Genomic DNA, 19,324 nt, shown 5'->3' with positions numbered 1-19,324 from the left:
TGGGTCTTTTCTTACAGTCTTCACAATGGAAACACGCTGGAGGCGTTTAAACTATAGTTTTCTTGTTAATATCCTTCGGGTCCGTGTTTAACTAGTAATTATGGACATTAGCTTGTCCAGATAGCCTACAGGACACGAACGTGACGCTCTCTTTGTTTGGACGTGATTAGACTCGATAAGGGAGCTTTGTAGATTCTTGCTTAAGTCATTAGTTGGATAAATACATTTTTGAATAATACTTTAAACCATTTTATAAGATGGGAAAAAAAAGTCTTATTGCCTTCTTGAGTTTAATCAAATTTATAGAAGTAGTTAATATATTTATAGAGGCTTTTGTGGTGTGTCATGCAACTCGGACGTTGTATTCTTCATATGGGACAGTTTGATGGATTAACCAGTATTTATTCTTTTTTCGATCGCGTGCAATCTTCACAGTTCGATCTTTTTTACTTCACTTCTCCAAATAGAACGTTTGCTGTTTATAAGAAAAAATCATACACTTCTGCTTAAAGTTATATTTACAAAATTCGATTGAATATATCTCCCAGTACACGTTATGTTTATCTTACAAGGAGATAATTGAAATGTTTAACGGATATAACGATAATTTTTTTTCCTCGAATGTACGCAAAATAATTTTATTTATAATAAATGCGCCTCTCGTCACTTAAATAAAATTTTGAAGGGAAAAGTTTTATCAAAATTCGGAAATTCCGCTTGTTTAGTTGTCTATAAAACTTAAGAAAAGTGTGGACATTTTTGCGAATTTTTTGAAAAGAATGTTTATTTTCTTTAGAAAATATGATGTCGGGTTATTTACTAACCGATAGAAAACATTTAAAATTCGAAAAATATAGCCTCGGGGAATAAATTCGCTACAAGAATGATATTCGAAGGTACACATCATAGAGTAAACGTTTCACAAGAATAGATTTAAGTTCTTAAAAAGCAGAATTTCTCTTTTTTAATTCTATCCTGCGGGCTACCAATGATCATTTATGCATTATGTTATTATTACAAGAAGACATTTTTTTTTTATTGGAAGAATAAATATTTGTCTGCTATCTCCGAAGTTGTTTTTTTTCTCTCTTTGTGTTTTATTCCTTTCTATCTCTTTTGTTACTTCGCTTTTTCGCGATTAAATCGACGTCCTTTCCGAGAATTGCCGTTAAACGTCAGGCACGGACTGAAGTCTGTCCCTTCGACGTCATTAACACGTGCACCTAGATTCTTTTATCCGAATATACGTAATGCTTACGTCATTAAAGTCGCTACCTTCTCTCTTTTCTTCGATCTAAGAAAATGGGAAAAATTTTCTCGAATAGATTACCATAATGTAAGAGAAAAGTGTCTTTTTTACCAACGTTCCTCGTTTAGTTACGATAGAGATGCGATAATAATAATGCAGCGAGACTCGAATGATAATTAAATCGTTTAATCGATGCGGTTACGACCGACCCAAACTGCCGATGGCCCTATCAATTTTCACTAAATTTGGAAAACACCAGTTAATTACGGGTTTTGCAACATTCGTAAGGAGTACAACGCAAAATTACACGAGAACCCGCCATAAGATCCGTATCGATTTTCAATAAGTAGCGATAGAAAGGCACGTATCTGCATGTACCATCGAGTAAACGAACGATTGAATAATAATTATTCGAAAAATTTAAAAAAAAAAACAAGAAAGATCTAAGCCATTGAAGAATTTTTAAAATTACCTGTTTTCGAACGAGAACATTTATCAACAGCTGTCTATAACATGTCGCAACATGTCGAAAAGTTGAAGCGGAGACGCCATTTTTGGTCTTAAAACTAATTTCACTTCTTAAAAACTTCCATTAGACTGGCAGAAAACTCGGTTAATTCTCAGAGCGGTTTGTTTTCGAATGGGTGTAGCTTATCGATAAACTCGCTCCGTTGTCGCTGCACAAAACAGAACCATTTTTGGTCTTCTTAAAAGTGGCTCGGTACACATGAAAGATGCCGAGAATTTGTGCTATTTCGGTAGATAATTTTTTTAAATTGACATTAAGCACGTTTTTAATTATCTCGTAGTTCACTCAATGGAATTTAATAGTTGGCTTCTGTCCGTCTACGTGTGGGTCAGGGTGTACGCTACGAGTTCGTGATTCACGTGTCCAACATCAGAAGATTAAACTCTATCAATATTACCAACCGGTTTGCTAGTGAATGAGATGTGGCCGGACCGAGTTTGAGAAGTAATTATCCAGCAGAAGGCGAAAAAAAAACTGTTTGTCTGTGTGTAGTATGGCTTATACGGTCTCTTCTTATCACCTTCGAAGTCTTTTGGAAAGCTGTCAACGCTCGGATACAACAGTAGCTTTCTAGATAGGTGTGGTTGCATGAAGTTCACGTAGGAAGATGCCTTGTCATGTAAACGGGTCGTGTTGTCAATCACCTAACACAGAAGGCACCTTCGGTTAGAAGAGAAAAAATTCGCGTTACATATTGATGAATGGGTGTGGAAGAATCGGTTCAAAAAACGTTGATAATGTGGTGACGGATCTGCAGATGCTATACCGGAGATAATGTTTTTAGCTTTCAAATATTTTAAGCTCGATAAAAGAAAAGAGACACCACGTGATAAACGTGATTCACGATGTCTTTCCATCACGACACTCGACGTCCGAGATAAGAATCCAAACAAAAAATAGTCCGTGTAGCATATTTACTACCTCGTAGAATTATTATTCTAGTAGAATAGTACTGATTAGTTTAGGGCTTTAGATGCAGGATGGCCTCTGGTGATGTCATCTTTTATTACGCTAGGAATCGAGTGGGAAGCTCTACAAATCACTGCCGCTTCGGGGTATAGTTAAACTCTAGATATACACACACAAACACCTCTCGCGTCTAGTCGAGGGCATAAGGCAGGTTCTTTAAACCTTCTACTCCTAAAATCAATATATTACTTACTTTTCGTCACTTAAAAAGCGTGGAGAAATGTTGTCTACTTAACGCTAACGTTGGCAAAATAATCGCTAAACTAATCTACGGGTTAAAGGGCGATATGCTTTTTTTTTAAATTTAACTTTTATCCGAGACGGAAATTACCCACAATTCCGTGTGATTCGTAACTGTAGCCGGGGTGAAAGGTCGCGGTGGATGTTTTAACCGCACGGGAGTCTTTCCATTGGTCAATGATCGGGTCACGTGGGAAACAGGAGGTCAGACGTTGCGTTCGGTGATCTGGTTTTAGCGGGGGATGAAATAAGCTTTGGGACAACACGCCCAGAGCCGTAGTCGCTGCCATGGCTTCGTCTTTCATACACGAGAGTTTTAACAGCAGCGTGGACTTTCCCACTTACATACCTTGGCAGACTCTATCCTCGGATCTATCCGATAAGCTCAAACACGGATCGCTCAGGCTCAATAGGAGTAACAGAATCGAATATGCGACCATCCACGAAGAAGGGGAGAGGGTGCCACTCTCCGAAGTGGAACACACTGGAAGTATCGTCACACCGGCGGTTCGATCAGGTAAATTTACATTTCTTCTTTGAGAAAAGTGTGTGTAGGTGACACGCTAAGCCTGACTTGGAAAACAAAAAACTTCCCTGTCCGAACGAATTGCATAACGTTTATCACAAGAAAAAAAATAAGCAAGCCTGCAGTTGTTGGGTAAACTTTAATATGTCCGCTTATAACTGGAAAAAAGTTGTCATTAGAAAGGAGTTTTAACACCAGAAAACTTGATATTAAAATAAAATTTCGACTTTGATCATATAAAAAGTCTCATATTAAAATATATATATATAATATTAACTGATAACAGGACAGAATTTAATATTACAGACACGTAAGTTAGGTATTAGAAGCTACAGAATATTGTAGATATTAAAGGAATTTTAATATTATATAACACAGAAATTAGATTATATTAAAATTGTAATAATTAAGAGATTTAGAATAGTTTAATTATAATAATTTGAGAGAATTGGATGAAAATGAAACACTGGATGTTGCAGAAAGTTTTAATACTTATCGGAACTTTTAATGTTGGCCCGATAGGAAAATATTATTACTTATAGAGTAAAATGCGTGAAGATAATTGACACAGAAAATTTGGCATTAAAATAGTTTAACAGTTTACTAGTTTATTAAGCTCTGTTAGATGGTGCAGATACATCGGAATTAAGGCAAGTTTAATATTTCACGATGCATAACGTAACGATTAGTGAACATTTTGGTATTAGATGATGCAGAAAGTTTGGTATTAGCGACTGGTTTAATATTAAGCACTAGAGAATAATGTTAATAGACTCTGTTATGCTAAAACTATCGATAAGTGCTCGTCGCACACCCTCTCGTTCGGTGTAACACCCCTTAACTATCGATGATGCAAAACCGTATGCAAATACACAGATATGACTTATGTTTATACTAATCGTCACTTATTTGTTTTACAAATTTTAGGGGTCCATAAAACCGAATTTATCATTTTAACACCGTCACGTGCCTATATTCAGTGACTTTGACCCTGTTTTTGGCGAATGTCCAGAGGCCGAGATAAAAGTATACTGTAAATTGCTCTTCGCTATCGTTACATTAGTGTTAAATTTAGTTTTTTTTTTTAATATTACGGATCGTTAAACCGGAAGAAAATCTATTGAACGAGTCTAAGCACAGTTATGAATAATTGTAATAATATAAATTCCGAAGGTAATTATCGTATATATGCGAGAAGATAACTTATTTATACATAAATTTATAGAAAAATGATAACATTTTATCTCGCTTAGATATGGTAAAGACAATAATTTAAACGAAGAATTTTACTTTTAATTTTTTAATATAAATTTTATACTTTTTTTTTAATACCGAAAAATCCCCAAAAATAATAAATAACAAGCCAAAGATCTTATAAAAAGCATTAGAAAGTATTAAATTACTTAGAGACGTCTGTTAAGAGGGTGGAAAAAAATAATATTTTTTTAAAGTGATGCTGCTTAAAAACATCCTTCCTTTCAGAATTTGATATCCTCCAAACGTTAAACTTAATATATAATAATTTTTTTTTATTTTCTTAATAAATTGCATAAACAGTTTAATTACACTTAGTCCCCCCCTTTGATTCTAGTATAGTCTCATATTATAGTGACGTCAGAATATAGAGCCCAAATTTTCTTCTTGTTTCGAATTGGTGCTAGCAGCTTTGCATACGTAGAAAACGTTACTGTAACCTATTTATCCAAATCTGTTGCATTTAGGCCCCTCCGAAATGAATAAAAAAAAATAATCAAGAAATATATATTTGTAATAAACTCAATCAATCATTAACCAAAATACTAATTAATTTCTTGTTATAGTTTCTCAATTAAATGATTTTTAATTGTAATTGGTGTTTTAAATTAATGTTTAATTTTTTTTATCCTATATAAAAGCTCTGGTATAAATGATATTATTAATTTCATTTTTATTGCAAATTAAAGTAATTTTATATGATAATTTTTATTATATATAAATAATTCTTAATGTAAATTCATAGAAATGACTTATTTTTAATGTAAAAAAAATGGTAGAAATTAATACTTAATTTTTTTTTCTATATACAAACTATGGCAATTAATAATTAATTAATATTTTTACTGTAATTCATGTGATGATTTTTTATTATAAAATTGAAAATTAAGAAAGAATTCCTTAATGTAAATTGATGAAAATGACTAATTACATTCTTTATTTCTTGAATTTTAATAAATTCAAAAATTATTTCTTAATTTTTGGCATTTAAAATCAATTTACATTTAAGAAATTGAGAAATTTCTCTCTGGTTTTTCACATAATCTTAAGCAATTGATTGTTAATTTTTTTATTATTAATAAAGACAATTAATTGACGGTTAATTTATATTATAAACTGAAGAAATTGGTATTTAATTTTTTATAAAAGAGGAAATAATTTTATGGCTAATTTTTATTATGAACTAAGGAAACTAATCATTAATTTTTATATATAACTTTATTTTTTTTATTTAAAAAAACTAAAGAAATTATGGATAATTTTTATCACAAACAGAAGCAAATATTAGTTAATTTTGATATCAAATTAAAGAAATAATAGTTAATTAATAACCAAAGAAAATTAATGGCAAGTTTTTAGGCCACGCATCTATAATTAACTTTAGTTACACGTAAAGTAAGGCAATTAATTGTTGTTTTTTGTTAAGAAGAAAGTAAATTGATAAACAATTTTAATTACATTGAATCTATAAAGTTTTTTTACGTCTATTTTAACAAATTTTTTAAAATATTTTTTTTGTATAAAACTTCTAAATCTTTATTACATATCAAATTACCGCATTGCATAAATTATAGAGGCTCAACTCGTGTCGGGGTATGAGTAAAAGAGAGGCAAAAAAATGTATTTAGTTATGTCAGGATAATAGGACAAGAAGTAAAAATCGTTATAATCTACTATCTTTGCCAGATTATCCTTAGAGGAATGTATCCCACGCCTCTCCGTGTGCTACATTATCCTGATTGGTGCTATTCCGCTCCTGGCTCGATCCAAATTAGCTATTAACTCGTTTCTAGAATATGTTTTGTTGTTTGATACGTAGAATTCCCATGCCCAATAGTAACATCCGAAATTGTCTGTGGGGTAAATTATATATTTACAGTATAAATACATCAATCTAAATCATTGGAAATTAATTCGAATGACGTTAAACACATCTTTATAAAGATTGATATATTCGTATGTATGGGAAAGTAACATAAAATGGCAATTTTTCGCGTAACTACTTAACAAAATGATATATTAAGTGTAAAATTACACAACAAATAACGAATTTTAAAAAAGTATTCGAGTATTTATTGTTTAGATGTTTGCGTGTTTAAGTAGCATTAATTTCCCCTTCCAATAATATTTGGCAGTAGGCACTTACGTACAATAGGAGATTTTAGAACGAGCATAAAAACTATTAATAGCCACAAAAACCGATTCTCGCATCAAATAATAGCGAAAGATAACATCTAACTCAGGTTTAAAGCTTTATTTTTAATGAAACACTCGCTATCTCTCATCTTGCGACGTGTAAACTCACGTCACTTCAGTTATGGCTGTTTTTTTTACCATTTTTTTATTAGTTTAATAGTTTTCCCACCAATTAAATTACCTCCGGTGTTTTATTTATTTAAACAGCGCATAAATTAATTTATTTAGCAATTCAAAGTTGAAGAATTTTATTCCTAGAACAAATTTCTTAATGGTGGGTGCATCACGAAGAATAAACTCACACAACGCCAGAAATAAAAGAAAAAAAAAAAAAGAAATGCAAGTGAAGTACTGGTTTGAAAGAATCGTAGAGATGATGATAATGATGATGATGAATTTCCATGTCATAAAATCCAGTGACAGTAATAACATTCGTACGGGAAGAGTATAAAACTCCTTATCTAGTGGAAGAGTTCTGAGTTGGGATTGCAGTACACACCTAGAACAGGTGGGACCGCTTTCGGGAGCAGTTTTTTTTTTTTATAGTTATCCACTTTATTCCTTCCCGTTTCGAGTTCAGTGCACCCATACCGAATGGGTGCTAGAAGAATCTCCTTAAGTTATTTATTAATAGAGACATGAGGCGCTGGATGGAATCTTTTAAAATTTAGCACGGTTAACGCGATTCATTTATCATCGTCTTATCCGGATAACGGTTTGATGGTTTAAGAAATGGTTCGAAACAACAACACCAGGAGATAGTTTTGCGTAAGGTCAACAAATGGATCGTTTCAAACGACAAAACGCAGCGGGTGTCGAGTCAAGTGGGCGAATATAAAATCCTGCGACAACATCATTTAAAAGCAGAAAGTGTCAGGTTAATGCTTGGGACACGCCCTTACTACTTTTGATAAGTTACGTGGGTTGATATATGCGAGTATCAGACAATATCTGCCATTTTTAATAATCTTTGTAGTTCCGAAAGCAATTTCCTACATTCCAAATTTTCCATTTATTTCAAAGTTAAATGTTTACAATGGAAAATTCTTCATAAAGAAAATAAATCGCGATCGAAGAGGCATAAAATTCTCTCGGTGTTTAATCAACGTGGTCAACGTTCAATGTACAGTTTCGTCGTAGATATCCGAGACTTTTCTTTATAAAAACCGTTCTAAAGTTTATACTCGGTTAATTTTCTAGCGAATATTTTCTTTTCCGACTAAAAATTTATCAGCTTAATCATCGAACGGCTCGCTTTATCTTTTACATCGTTTATTTAAACAAAACAAAAATTCATTAACCGTCTTAATAAGTATCAACCTCCATTATTCACGCTCGTTTGAAATATTTAACATTTTAAAACCCCCAAAGAAAAATAATTTGTAGCATTAAAACTGTTAACTGTGAAGGGGATAGGTAAATATCTCGTTACAAAATTTATACAAGTGGAAAGTGGCACTTCTTTATTCTGACGTGTAGAAAATAGTTCGGTTGTACTCAAACAATTAATCAGTGGAGTAATTCGGAATTCTACAGTAAAAGCTGCCATAAATAAGGATGCCTATTTATCAAGTAACCGCTGAACAATAAGATTAGGAGTATTCACGCCACAAAATGTACGACGTGTGTGCAAAACCGAACTTAGTAAACACACCTCATCGACAAATGGCTAACTTTGGTAGCAATTTCGAGTTAAGCAGAAGTGTCTTCTTCTCTGACGTGACCATTCATCTGAAGCAACGTGCTACTACTCCCTCTTGAACTATTACCCAATCTCTTTTTTTTTCTCTTTCTGTTGATTGACTATGCCACCTCTCCTTTGACTTCTCTCTATGCAATTGCAACTTTAATGAAGTCATTTTTCTTCTAGTCGAATTTATGATTCGTTAGTTAATTACTCGATAGTTTTCTCTTTTTTCCCCTCAACTCCATTTTGCAAACCTTATAACGTATGCCCCTTTTTCCTCTCTCTCTAAAGAACTCTTTTATTTTTTCTCGATGATCTTGTTGCAATTCAGGATAGGTTTTGAAATTAGAATGAAAAGAGATGATAAATGGGACACTGTAATATGTTAACCTGTTTGAAATTTAGCACATTTGCAAAATATATTAACTTTTATTTTAATTATAATTAAAGAATGATTGTAAAATTTCGTCGAAAGTTAATTAGAAATGGATCCTGTTATGTAAATGCTCGTATGTCTCGAGAGGCGCAACTGGATACGCTTAACTTGGTTCGTTAAAATGGATCATTTTTATGGATCGAGGGATTTATTGAAATGGATAGCGATTGTAAAAATGATTTTATTCAGATTATCGCTTGTAATGGATTAAATTCGAGATAGATTACCTTTATGTCGCAATTAAGATGTATACGAAATCCATTGGCGTGTTAACTTCGAGCCTATAAAACTTTTAAATAATAGACCTCGATCTTGTCTGGAGAAGCTTATTAAATTATAAAAACTTGCTATAAAACTAACCGAAATGTCAATTTTTTTAATTTCTTAAGGCTTTTAACCCCTTTTAGAGTCACGCCCCCTTAATTCTCTGGTATTTCACTCTCATCACACCCTTAACTGCTTCAGAACTCCATTTGCAATGTAAGTCAAAGAAAGCGACATACTAGTTAAAAAAACCATTTCAAATAGGTCCTTTACCCTTTAATTTTTAATTAAGATATAGAAACAGGATTTATTTTGTAATTAAGGTGCAGCACATAAACATCATCAAACTTAAGAATTGTATAAATATATATGTATACATACAGATAAACGAAGCATTCCACTTACATATACTCTTCACGAGAAAGATTGATATAAATAAATAAACGGAATTAACTGTTCATCACACTAAATAATCACGTTTCGCTTAGACAAAAATAATGTTATGCATATAAATACATTATTATTAATTCGACATGTGCATATTCTGATGACAGTGATGTTCCATCCCACTATTTTTGAATAGCGCAACACGCGACCCGAAACTAGTTGTGGCATCGCCTATAATTAAACGTTTACAATTGTATCTCGAGATCCTCTATTAAAAGGCCTTTCTTTAGATAGTTTTAAACATCGAAAGGTAAGTTTATATCGTCGATGAGTCGCCTCCAGCCTTAACATTCTTCCACGAGCGTGATAAGAATACCAGAACCCAGTTTAAAAAGAGGTACCGTCATCTGCCAACTACTAATTCCGAAATTCCTATAGAGTTCACCAACTGTTAATTGTGGCAAAGAAAGGGGGAAAGAATGTAGAAAAATCCACCATTCAGTTATTAATAAAACCGAAAATACGGTTTTTAAATTTATGTACCGTATTATAATTAAAAAAAACAAGAGAAAAAGTGCTTATCTGTTCTAACTCCGGGCGTTTTAAGTTTAATGGGTAAAAGTCATGTGCCAAGTAGAATCAAGAGGATCCTGATAAAGCTTTTATGAGCAAGTTCCTCGTAACTGTTTAGGTGTTATATTTATTACAGTAGCGTGACGGTTACGATGATCCATATTGCATAAATACCAATATGGCGGACGGACTTTGAATTGGCGATTGACATCGATGTAATGTACTCGGTCGAATCCTTCCATTCTTCTTCTGCTTCATTAAAACTTCTTAAATTTTTCGGGGATTTAATTACGCCTAGGATTCTATCTTTCTTAAATTCTCTTCGCCATGACAGTGTGTAATTAGATAAGATAAACTACAGATATAATTATGTTGTTAAACTAGAATTACTAGAATCATTAAAATAGTTTCTCACACGCTTTACATACAGATGTGTTATATTTTATATTATTGTTATAGTAGCATTCATCAATAGCAGTCGGCTATTATTTTCCTGTCGCATCTTAATTAATTTCGTACGCTTCTACAAGAATAAAGCGAAAATTATTATTATATTTTTTTGGTATGGTTTCCTTTGATGTTTTAATTAAAAATATTAGCGCACATTTTTTTCTTCTTCGTAACTAATTTTGTAATATAGATAAAGTTTCTCTTTTAACAGGTGCTAGTTGGCCTGTTGCCGCCTTTCTTCTGGTTAATGCAGCTTTAGGAGCGGGAGTTCTCAACTATCCTTATGCTTACCATCGTGCGGGAGGTGTCTACTTCGCTGCATTTTTACAAGTGGTGAGTTATTAAATTCGATCTGATTATTATTATAATGGAAATTCTCTTATCGAGCCATCTCTTCGGCATCGACTCCTTTTACTTATTTGCAACATAAAAGCTACTTCATTTGCAACACAAAGATGATCGCGCTTTAAACTCTCCAAGACTGTCAGCTAGAAGATACCGTAATTTGGCAAATTCGTTTACTCTTATAATTGCTGATGTCACTAATGACCCCAGCCTACACCGTGACAATTCACAATTTTAATTCCTTGTTCTACAATATAACATTTTCTAAGAATGAAAGCGGATTAAGAGATTACCCTGTCTGTATTTCTATCCTCTAATAACAATCTAAATAATAAAAAATAAAATAAAAATTTTTAAATTAAACTTAAGAGGCTTTATTCTTTCTTTTTCCCATTCATTTCGGAGGTTGGCCGTATTCTTGGAGTTAATTTTTCGAGTTTGCCCGACCGTTTTCTAGATAAAAATTCTGTTAAAACGACGACAATAATGCATAATTACAATTTTGAAACTTTTATACTAGACAAATATTTATTCTGGAGCTGATTTAAATGTTAAAACGATAAGCGGAATGACCGAGTAACTCGTATCGATTTAGGAATATTAATACAAAGTGAATATTTGTTTGTTACAGTTGATGGTATTCCTGCTCATTTCGACCATGTTAGTATTAGCGTATTGTGCCGATCTGAATTACGATAACACGTATCACGACGTTCTATTATCAATGTGTGGAAGAAGGGCCCAACAGTGCGCTGCCCTTTCTATACTAATGACTTGTTTCGGCATCTGCATCACCTTCCTCATCATCATAGGTGACCAGTACGATAGGTGTAAGTACTGCTATATTTTGCCATTCATGTAAAGGTAATTAGGAGATAAATAATCGAGACGATAATGATTTTCCAAAAAAAGGGGGGGGTCGAGCAGCACAATAGATCGCAACACACGCGAAAAACTGGTTTGGTTATGTACAGCTTTCTGTTGATTAAAATAATTAATTTATTAATGAAGATTGTCAGAAAATTAATTAAAAGAATAATTCTCTTAGGGGAATGAAGAATAAAGTGTTGTAACGTATTTTAATTTTGATTTTTTTTTTGTTCATTTTTTAATGATACCACCTTTAAGTAAGCTATCATAAAATTGTCAAATTAAGGTGATAAAAGTATCAGCAAATATAATTTAAATATATAAAATATAATTAATTTTTATATTATTAAGTTTTATTATTTAAATATATACATTTTTTTCAAGTTTTTGCATCATTATTTGGAAGTAATTATTGCGAATTTTGGTATTTGGATCGTTCGTTTACAATTCCTGCTACTTCTATTGTCTTTATTTTACCAATGTGCTATTTTCAGAGATTGGATTTCCTTCGTTATGCCAGGTAAAATTATTTTTAATTAAATTATTATTATTATTGTTTTCTAAAAAATTATCGATTGCTTGCTATAAGCACGATTTGATATTGAAAAATCGTCAAGATGTTTATCTCTCTCTCGACAATTCAACGGAATCTTCAAGGAGTTATAAAATGGTTTAAATTAATAAATAATCTCGTTAAGATCTTAATTAAACTTTAAAAATTTCCAAATGTAAAACTGTAACAGTTTCTTTAAAAAAGAAAAAAAATCGATTGATATCGCCAGCGGAATTGAAAGAACAGAGGAGGGGAGGAAAAACCAAGCATGTACGGCGTCGAACTTATGCAGTGAAATTTTTTTCTTCGGCTCTGTGACGTGATTTGCACAGAAGAATCATTAATCTGTCCGAACGGTGACAGATTCGCGAGTTACTCCAGTTGCAACTGTCAGTCTTCTCGTTGGGGTGGCCAAGATGGCGTCGAGTGTCGACGACTGTAAATTTTTGCGATGAAAAAAATAATAATAAAATACTAATAAAAATTATGGATAAGTTAAAACAAACGACTCATTTTACGATCAGAAAACTTAGTACTTTTAAATACTAAAAGGGCATTTTAGAAGTTTATGGCTTTCTTCTTTTGCAAGGCGTATTTTGAAGTGCATGCCATATCGTAAAGGAAACGTAAATATGGATACGTTATAAAAAATTCGATTAAAACAACATATTTAAAACTTCTACGTTCTCGGGATAAAATTGAAGAGAGAAATTTTATTTTTATATAAAATTAAAGAAATTTATCTCGATAAAGAAGATAAAAGTAGTTTGTCCTAAATATGAAAGCAGTAACATAAAACCGCCTTATTTAGGACAGACAGATAAAATTTTTACAATTTTTTATATTAAAAAAAGTAAAAATTTTCGGTTAATTTTCTAAATAGGATGATGGTTTCATACTCCAGACTTTTAATCCTAAATGAATTTTTTAAATATTTAAATTGGCTTCTTTTTTTTCTTACGAAGCGCTGGAGATTTCATTTATTTATTTATATTTTCAATTATTTTCCAGCACTCTAGGAATATTTGCAATGCTGTATCCCGTCTTCTTAACTATTTACGAATATTACAAATTAGAAGGTCCTAAAGGCGTGATCAATACTTGGTAAGTAGGAAATAGACTTAAATCCGATGTATGATGTAGCGAACGGAAGTACAGAAAAGCTGAATCGATCTTTAAAATTACTTCTTCCAGCCCTCAAAGTGCCATAGAAGTCTTTGTAGTCGTACCGGTTATCTGCTTTGCCTATCAGGTACAGTACAGTTATTTTAACAAAGTAAAGTCGTAACAATCTGCGGTATGAATTATGCAAGGGAAGGAAAAAAAAACAATTCGAAACAATTTCTTGTATTGCACTGGCTTGCATATATTGATACTGTTAGGAAAAAATAAAAATGATACTACAAGAGAGCGGTAAAAGTCATTTTTAACGTGTTTATCTCATATGAAATTTTTGCAGACTCATGAAATAGTCGTTCCTGTCTATGCTTGCATGAGAAATCGTAACTTGGCGGATTTTACTAAAGCTACTTTTCTAGCTCTTGGTTTTCTGATGGTTATTTACTGCATGGCTGGAAGTTTCGGTTATTTGACTTTCGGATCATATGTTGCTCCGGATATTATGCAACAGTACGATGCTACGGATCCCATTGTTTTGATAGGTGTGTGTGCTTTGGTGATTAAGATGATAACCACTTATCCTCCTTTGTTATTGTGTGGAAGGTAAGCGCCTATAAATAAATAATTTATTTTATATATTTTTTTTCTTAACTTTTTGTATATTTAAACACCAGGTGGTGTTCTTTAATATTTTAAAAATATTTCACCTATAAACTGATGTTTTTAAAATATTAAACGATAATAAATTTTATTTAACAGAAAATTTCCGAATGTATTAAATAATCTGCTAAAATTATTAAGCGTTAGTGATTATAATAAAGTAAAAAAACTGTATATAATTAACAAAGTTTTTGTTAATTTCTCCGGTAGAGGCGCCCTCGATGGCCTGTACGCAGAATTTTCGGGTTTGACCGCTGATGAATTTATCAGCGGAGAAAAGCGTCGAAGAGTAATCATCACGTCGGTATGGTTCATCGCCACAGTTTTATTCGCAGTTTTCACACCGAACATTAGCGTCGTCATAGAACTATTAGGATGTCTAGCTTCCATCAACATATTTGTATTTCCTGGTAAATTTCGAAATTTTCAACTTCCACGAAACGCGTTCGGGGACATAAAATGAAACTCCATTTTTTTTTCTATTGACAGGGATGTGTTTAGTATCGCTAATGTTGAAAGAAGATCCGGATATGAACGAGTTCCGCACTAGATGCCTTTTGACGCTAGCGGGAGTCATGATAGCGTTTGGTTCCTTTATTTTCGGTGTGGTAGTCATACAAGTGTTGATGTACGACCTGCAAAAGGGAGGCGAACAGCATCACCAATTATGTTCCTGAATACTCATTGTATAGAACTGATACTCGAGCCTCGGCTCTAACTTCGCACGGAAGCTGGTGGATGAAGAAAACCAGTACCTAAAACCGCATCCAGTGCCATCTGCTGTTAATAAATATAACTACTCACTATAGGTTTTTTTTTACAAATTCGTCCAACCCGCTTTTTACTAATATATACATTTATATATACATATATATATTTCTAAATGAATGTAAATTTAATATATAATTGATTATAGTACTTTTATAAATCTCTCTATCACAACGTGGAATATAAACCAGTGTACGACGTTGTATAGCGAATGGATGGTTTACCCGGTTTTGAAATAGGGTTTTCAAACAATTCATCATTTGAAAACAAAAAAAAAATAAAGCATAAACCAGGCTAAATTTATACACTTATCTAGAGAAATGAGATTAGCATTATAATCGTGTGCCTTGGGCTTGAAATTAAAGGGAAAAAAAGTTCTAGTAAGAACCTGTTTTTACCAATCCTGTTAACTTTCATTTCAGAATATAAAAAAACCAGAATGGATCTGATAATCATTCAATATATATATACTTTTTTTTTATTATTGAAAACTGTACAATTTTAAAACATACAACTGATCCAAATCTTACACTTGAACATATGATTGATGATAGCAGCAGTGATTTAGTTAGCTTTATGCATTTATGTATATGAGGAGGCAGTTCTGTATTGATGTCGATTTATTTTAAGTCAGAAAGGCAATCCTGTTATGGTAAACTTTCTAAAAATATGAATAAAATAACTTAAAAAATGTTATGTAGTTATGGTATAGTTTATATATATTTATATATATAATAAAATTTTTTTTCCAACAAATGAAAATTGGAAGATTTTTATATATTCTGTTTAAAGTATAGTTATATTTTATATACAGATTTTTCAATCGGAAATATTAAAATAATTATTATATGTAAATATATCATTTGTCACGTACACGATACGTTCTTTCACATATAGATTTTGCTCAAGTTTTAGATAAATTTTATCGGAAGAGAGTTGATTTCATTTTTGATTTGCGAGTTGACGTCCCACTAAACACGCACTACGAGGATACACGAAATGGATTCACGAGTGTTGGTCAATGTGTTTTGTTGTACGATCCCTCGGCTTTATAACCTTGTACGTAACCGGAATTAGGTGTTAGGTCGACTCTGCCTTCTTTACCTTTACCTTTACCGCTGTGGTCGAACCTTTGTTTGTGCGTTCCGGTGAATTTCGTGTGGTCTGTTAGTCTACTGACTGCACCTCCGCTGGCCACCGGCTAAGAAAACGCAAATATACAGTTTTAGAAAAAAGTTTCGAGTAATGCTACGTCACTCTTTAACTCACCGTAGTCCCACTAAAGCCGGGTGGTCCGCAAGATGACAGCTTCTCCTTCATTTCCTCCAAGTTGACTTTTTTATTTGTTGCTATAGTTTCTAGGAAGATGAGGTACTCTTTCTTAGTCAAGGCGCGTTTTGTTCTAAAAACGAAAAAGCGTCCATTAATATATTAAAAGTTTCGATCGAAGTCGAGAGAGTTTATTCTACTCACTTGGCCACTTTCTTAAAATAGATTCCCGTGTCTGTAGTTGTGACGGTTTTTCCGTCGATAACTTTGGCCTGTTTGAACCATTTATCGCTATTGGACAGCGTGATCGCTTCTCCCGTATTTTTAGAATCACCGAATTTGGCAAAAAGTTTGAACTGGTCCTCCAACGTTCCAGCTTGAGTCGGGGTTTCGGGGCGAGAAGACGGTCCCGAAGAAGGTGAAGCCATCTGTAAAAAACAATTTTTAATTCATTTTAATTATATAAATATTGTTATATTTTAAAAAGTTAGCGAGTAAGTCGCCAAGTGTATATTTTATATCACCTGATGTACTTCGAGATTATCGCCATGGTTAAAAGGTAATTCCGTTTGATGTAACTCGACCGATTTCTTTTTATGTTTAGTGCTTCCTTCCTTAGTGGAAATTTTGTATTTTTCTTTAACGTTTTTCTCTTTTTCTGTTACTTCATCCACTATCTTTTCTAAGACATTTATTTTCTTTTTTTGCTTACCGATCACTTTTTGTTGGCTGTTGATCAGATTTTTCAATTTTTTAATCTGTTTGTCTCCTCTCCCAAAGGACGTTTCTAATGTTGATAAAGTACGTATCTTTTTTTCTGTATCGGTTACTTCCGCCATTTTTTTCTTCTCATTTTCTCTATTTAGATTTAATTTCTTTCAAAATTCTTTTTCATCCATCGCTTTAAAAATTTAAATTAGAGTCGCGAGAATTCTATTTTATTTTTATTTTTAAATTTCTCTTTAAATATTCGATTTTAAATTCTGTGGAAATTAACGTGATTATGCATATATACGTATTTTTATATTCATGCAACCTTGGCACGAGACTTTTTTTTTAACCCGCATCGGCTCGTGTTTAATCGGGTTCAAAAACGACTTAACCTAAAAGATTCTTTTCATTGCTGACGTCATGCAGGTTCAGAGGTCACTCTGCGGGCAGGTGCACTTTCGGCTTGCACCTGGCTTTTAAGCGCGAGCGTCACGCGTCTCCTCCGCATCCCAATGGGCAATGACGCCGAGTCACGTGACCGTCGGATTTAAGCGTGCCGAACGAAGATAAATATAGCAAATATATACAAACAAACCTTCGCCGTGACGTAACATTATAACAGAATGTTAATGAAAGACAAGCCGTGGTGTATGTAAATACCGCAGCAGTTGATTAACATACAATAGCGTCATTTATATCTCTCGGCTTCAGCTTAAAGAAAAAGATATTAACGATTATAAAAAAACCATTAATTAATTAACCCTTAATTTTCTTTAATGAAATATAGCAATTATGATTATCTTTTTTGGTCTTGGTTACCGGAGAATCGGTCCCTTCAAGATAGTCCGATAACGTAAACGTGACACTAAATCGAAAACACAAACAATAAAAAAAATGCGATTTAAGTTGAGAATTTGGCAATAATCGAACAAAAAAATCTTCTGACGCCATCCAATTATCGATCCTGCAGCCATTTCTCAAAACGAGCGCGAGATACGATTTCTCTCGTTTTCTTTTTTTAATTCTCTCGCCCATTTGTCCAACTGTAGAAATAAGCCACTCACCTTTAAGTGCAGAAATGAGCCGATGATCCCTTCTTAAATTTCCTACCAGCCTCCAGATGAAGATGATGAGGATAATGGCTTTAATCCATCGGAGAACATATTCTGAGTCATCCGCGTTATGTCGCTCTCTCGCTGGAGAGTGGATGATGCGATCTTGGACTCGAGCCAGGAATGGGGGTGGAAGCTAGCTACGGATGTGTTCTAACTATATTTTGGAGATTTAATTAGAGGACCGAGATGACGTAATGGACTTTCACTTACACCTGCGATCTTTCTTATTGTCTCTATTAGCATTTAACGCTTGGAAAGAACGACTGAAACTACAAACTCGGTCCGGGTTAATCACTGCCAATGTAGCTTACTTCCCTTCATTAGTATTTTTAAATCGATCCGTCCTTGGATATTGTAAAAGGAAATTAATGTTAAAACCGATGCGGGTAAGCAGCTGCCAGTTTGAGTGGAATGTAACCCTATCCAAAAAACGTCGAGACTATCAAGAGTTTTTCCTTTTCTACAGAAATTACTATTAAAACCACTTTATTTTTTTTATCATACGCTACCATCAGTAAACATTCGTGCATTTAAACGTGATATTAATATATAAAATCCTCATTTTTGCCATTTAAAATTCACCCCGTGCGATCATGTGATGATTCAGTTGCCAAGTTTATTTTAAAGCTATCCATAAAAATTTTGGTTTAGTTCGAAATGCCCTTTTGTTAATGAGAATTACTAAACTCGAAATTTTTTCCAATGATAAAATACGATAAAAGATAATAATTGAGAATGTGACGCTTGAATCATTAAGTGATAAAGCATTTATCTTGGAAAGCAGTTTGCTCTTTATAAACATTTACAATAGATAATTTGAATTATAAGAGTTGATCCCCTCAATTATGTAGCAGCTGTCAAATTTGTTTGTGTTATCTTCTAAGAATTAATTTATGGTATGCTGTAGAAGTTTATAGCTACCAAGTTATTCCATATCATTCCCAGATTTCTATTAAAAAATCAGACTACTTCTGCTTTAAATATTTTTATATTGAAAAATCAATTTATGAGCATGTTTAAAGTTTAAAAAACTGCAGTAATTTTTCACTGTTTAATGTCACCTGTACAGTACAGTACATTACAATACTACAGTATTTATGAATTCTCTCCTAGAAAAAATTATGGTTGCTTTCTTAATTACATGAGATAATTAA

At 32.8% G+C, this 19,324-nt stretch overlaps 2 protein-coding genes across 3 annotated transcripts; one reads left to right on the top strand and one right to left on the bottom strand.

Annotated features, from left to right (window-relative positions):
• The first annotated feature begins 3,105 nt into the window (after positions 1 to 3,105).
• On the top strand, positions 3,106 to 15,427 carry LOC136982984 (sodium-coupled neutral amino acid transporter 7-like). Its single transcript, XM_067279577.1, has 9 exons — positions 3,106 to 3,504; positions 10,972 to 11,093; positions 11,737 to 11,935; positions 12,360 to 12,495; positions 13,540 to 13,632; positions 13,723 to 13,780; positions 13,988 to 14,250; positions 14,518 to 14,717; positions 14,797 to 15,427. Exons 1-9 carry the CDS (start codon positions 3,276 to 3,278, stop codon positions 14,982 to 14,984), a joined length of 1,488 nt encoding a protein of 495 aa, XP_067135678.1. The 5' UTR covers positions 3,106 to 3,275; the 3' UTR covers positions 14,985 to 15,427.
• A 139-nt stretch (positions 15,428 to 15,566) lies between these two features.
• Positions 15,567 to 17,306, bottom strand: LOC136982990 (tubulin polymerization-promoting protein homolog). Of its 2 annotated transcripts, XR_010881959.1 has the most exons (5): positions 16,869 to 17,306; positions 16,549 to 16,772; positions 16,345 to 16,477; positions 15,950 to 16,276; positions 15,567 to 15,736 (listed from the first exon to the last, which is right to left on the bottom strand). XR_010881959.1 is itself a non-coding variant. In XM_067279588.1 (4 exons), exons 1-4 carry the CDS (start codon positions 17,181 to 17,183, stop codon positions 16,094 to 16,096), a joined length of 855 nt encoding a protein of 284 aa, XP_067135689.1. In that variant the 5' UTR covers positions 17,184 to 17,306; the 3' UTR covers positions 15,823 to 16,093. The 2 variants fall into 2 exon arrangements, 1 of the variants encoding a protein (XP_067135689.1); XM_067279588.1 differs by lacking the exon at positions 15,567 to 15,736 and having other exon boundaries at positions 15,823 to 16,276.
• Between the last annotated feature and the right edge of the window lie 2,018 nt (positions 17,307 to 19,324).

This window comes from Centruroides vittatus, unplaced genomic scaffold, assembly GCF_030686945.1.
Source record: "Centruroides vittatus isolate TY-2023 unplaced genomic scaffold, ASM3068694v2 contig_875, whole genome shotgun sequence".
In the NCBI taxonomy this organism is placed as follows: Eukaryota; Metazoa; Arthropoda; class Arachnida; order Scorpiones; family Buthidae; genus Centruroides; species Centruroides vittatus.
Note: the sequence above shows the minus strand (reverse complement) of the source record. Positions and strands in the feature narration are given on the sequence as shown.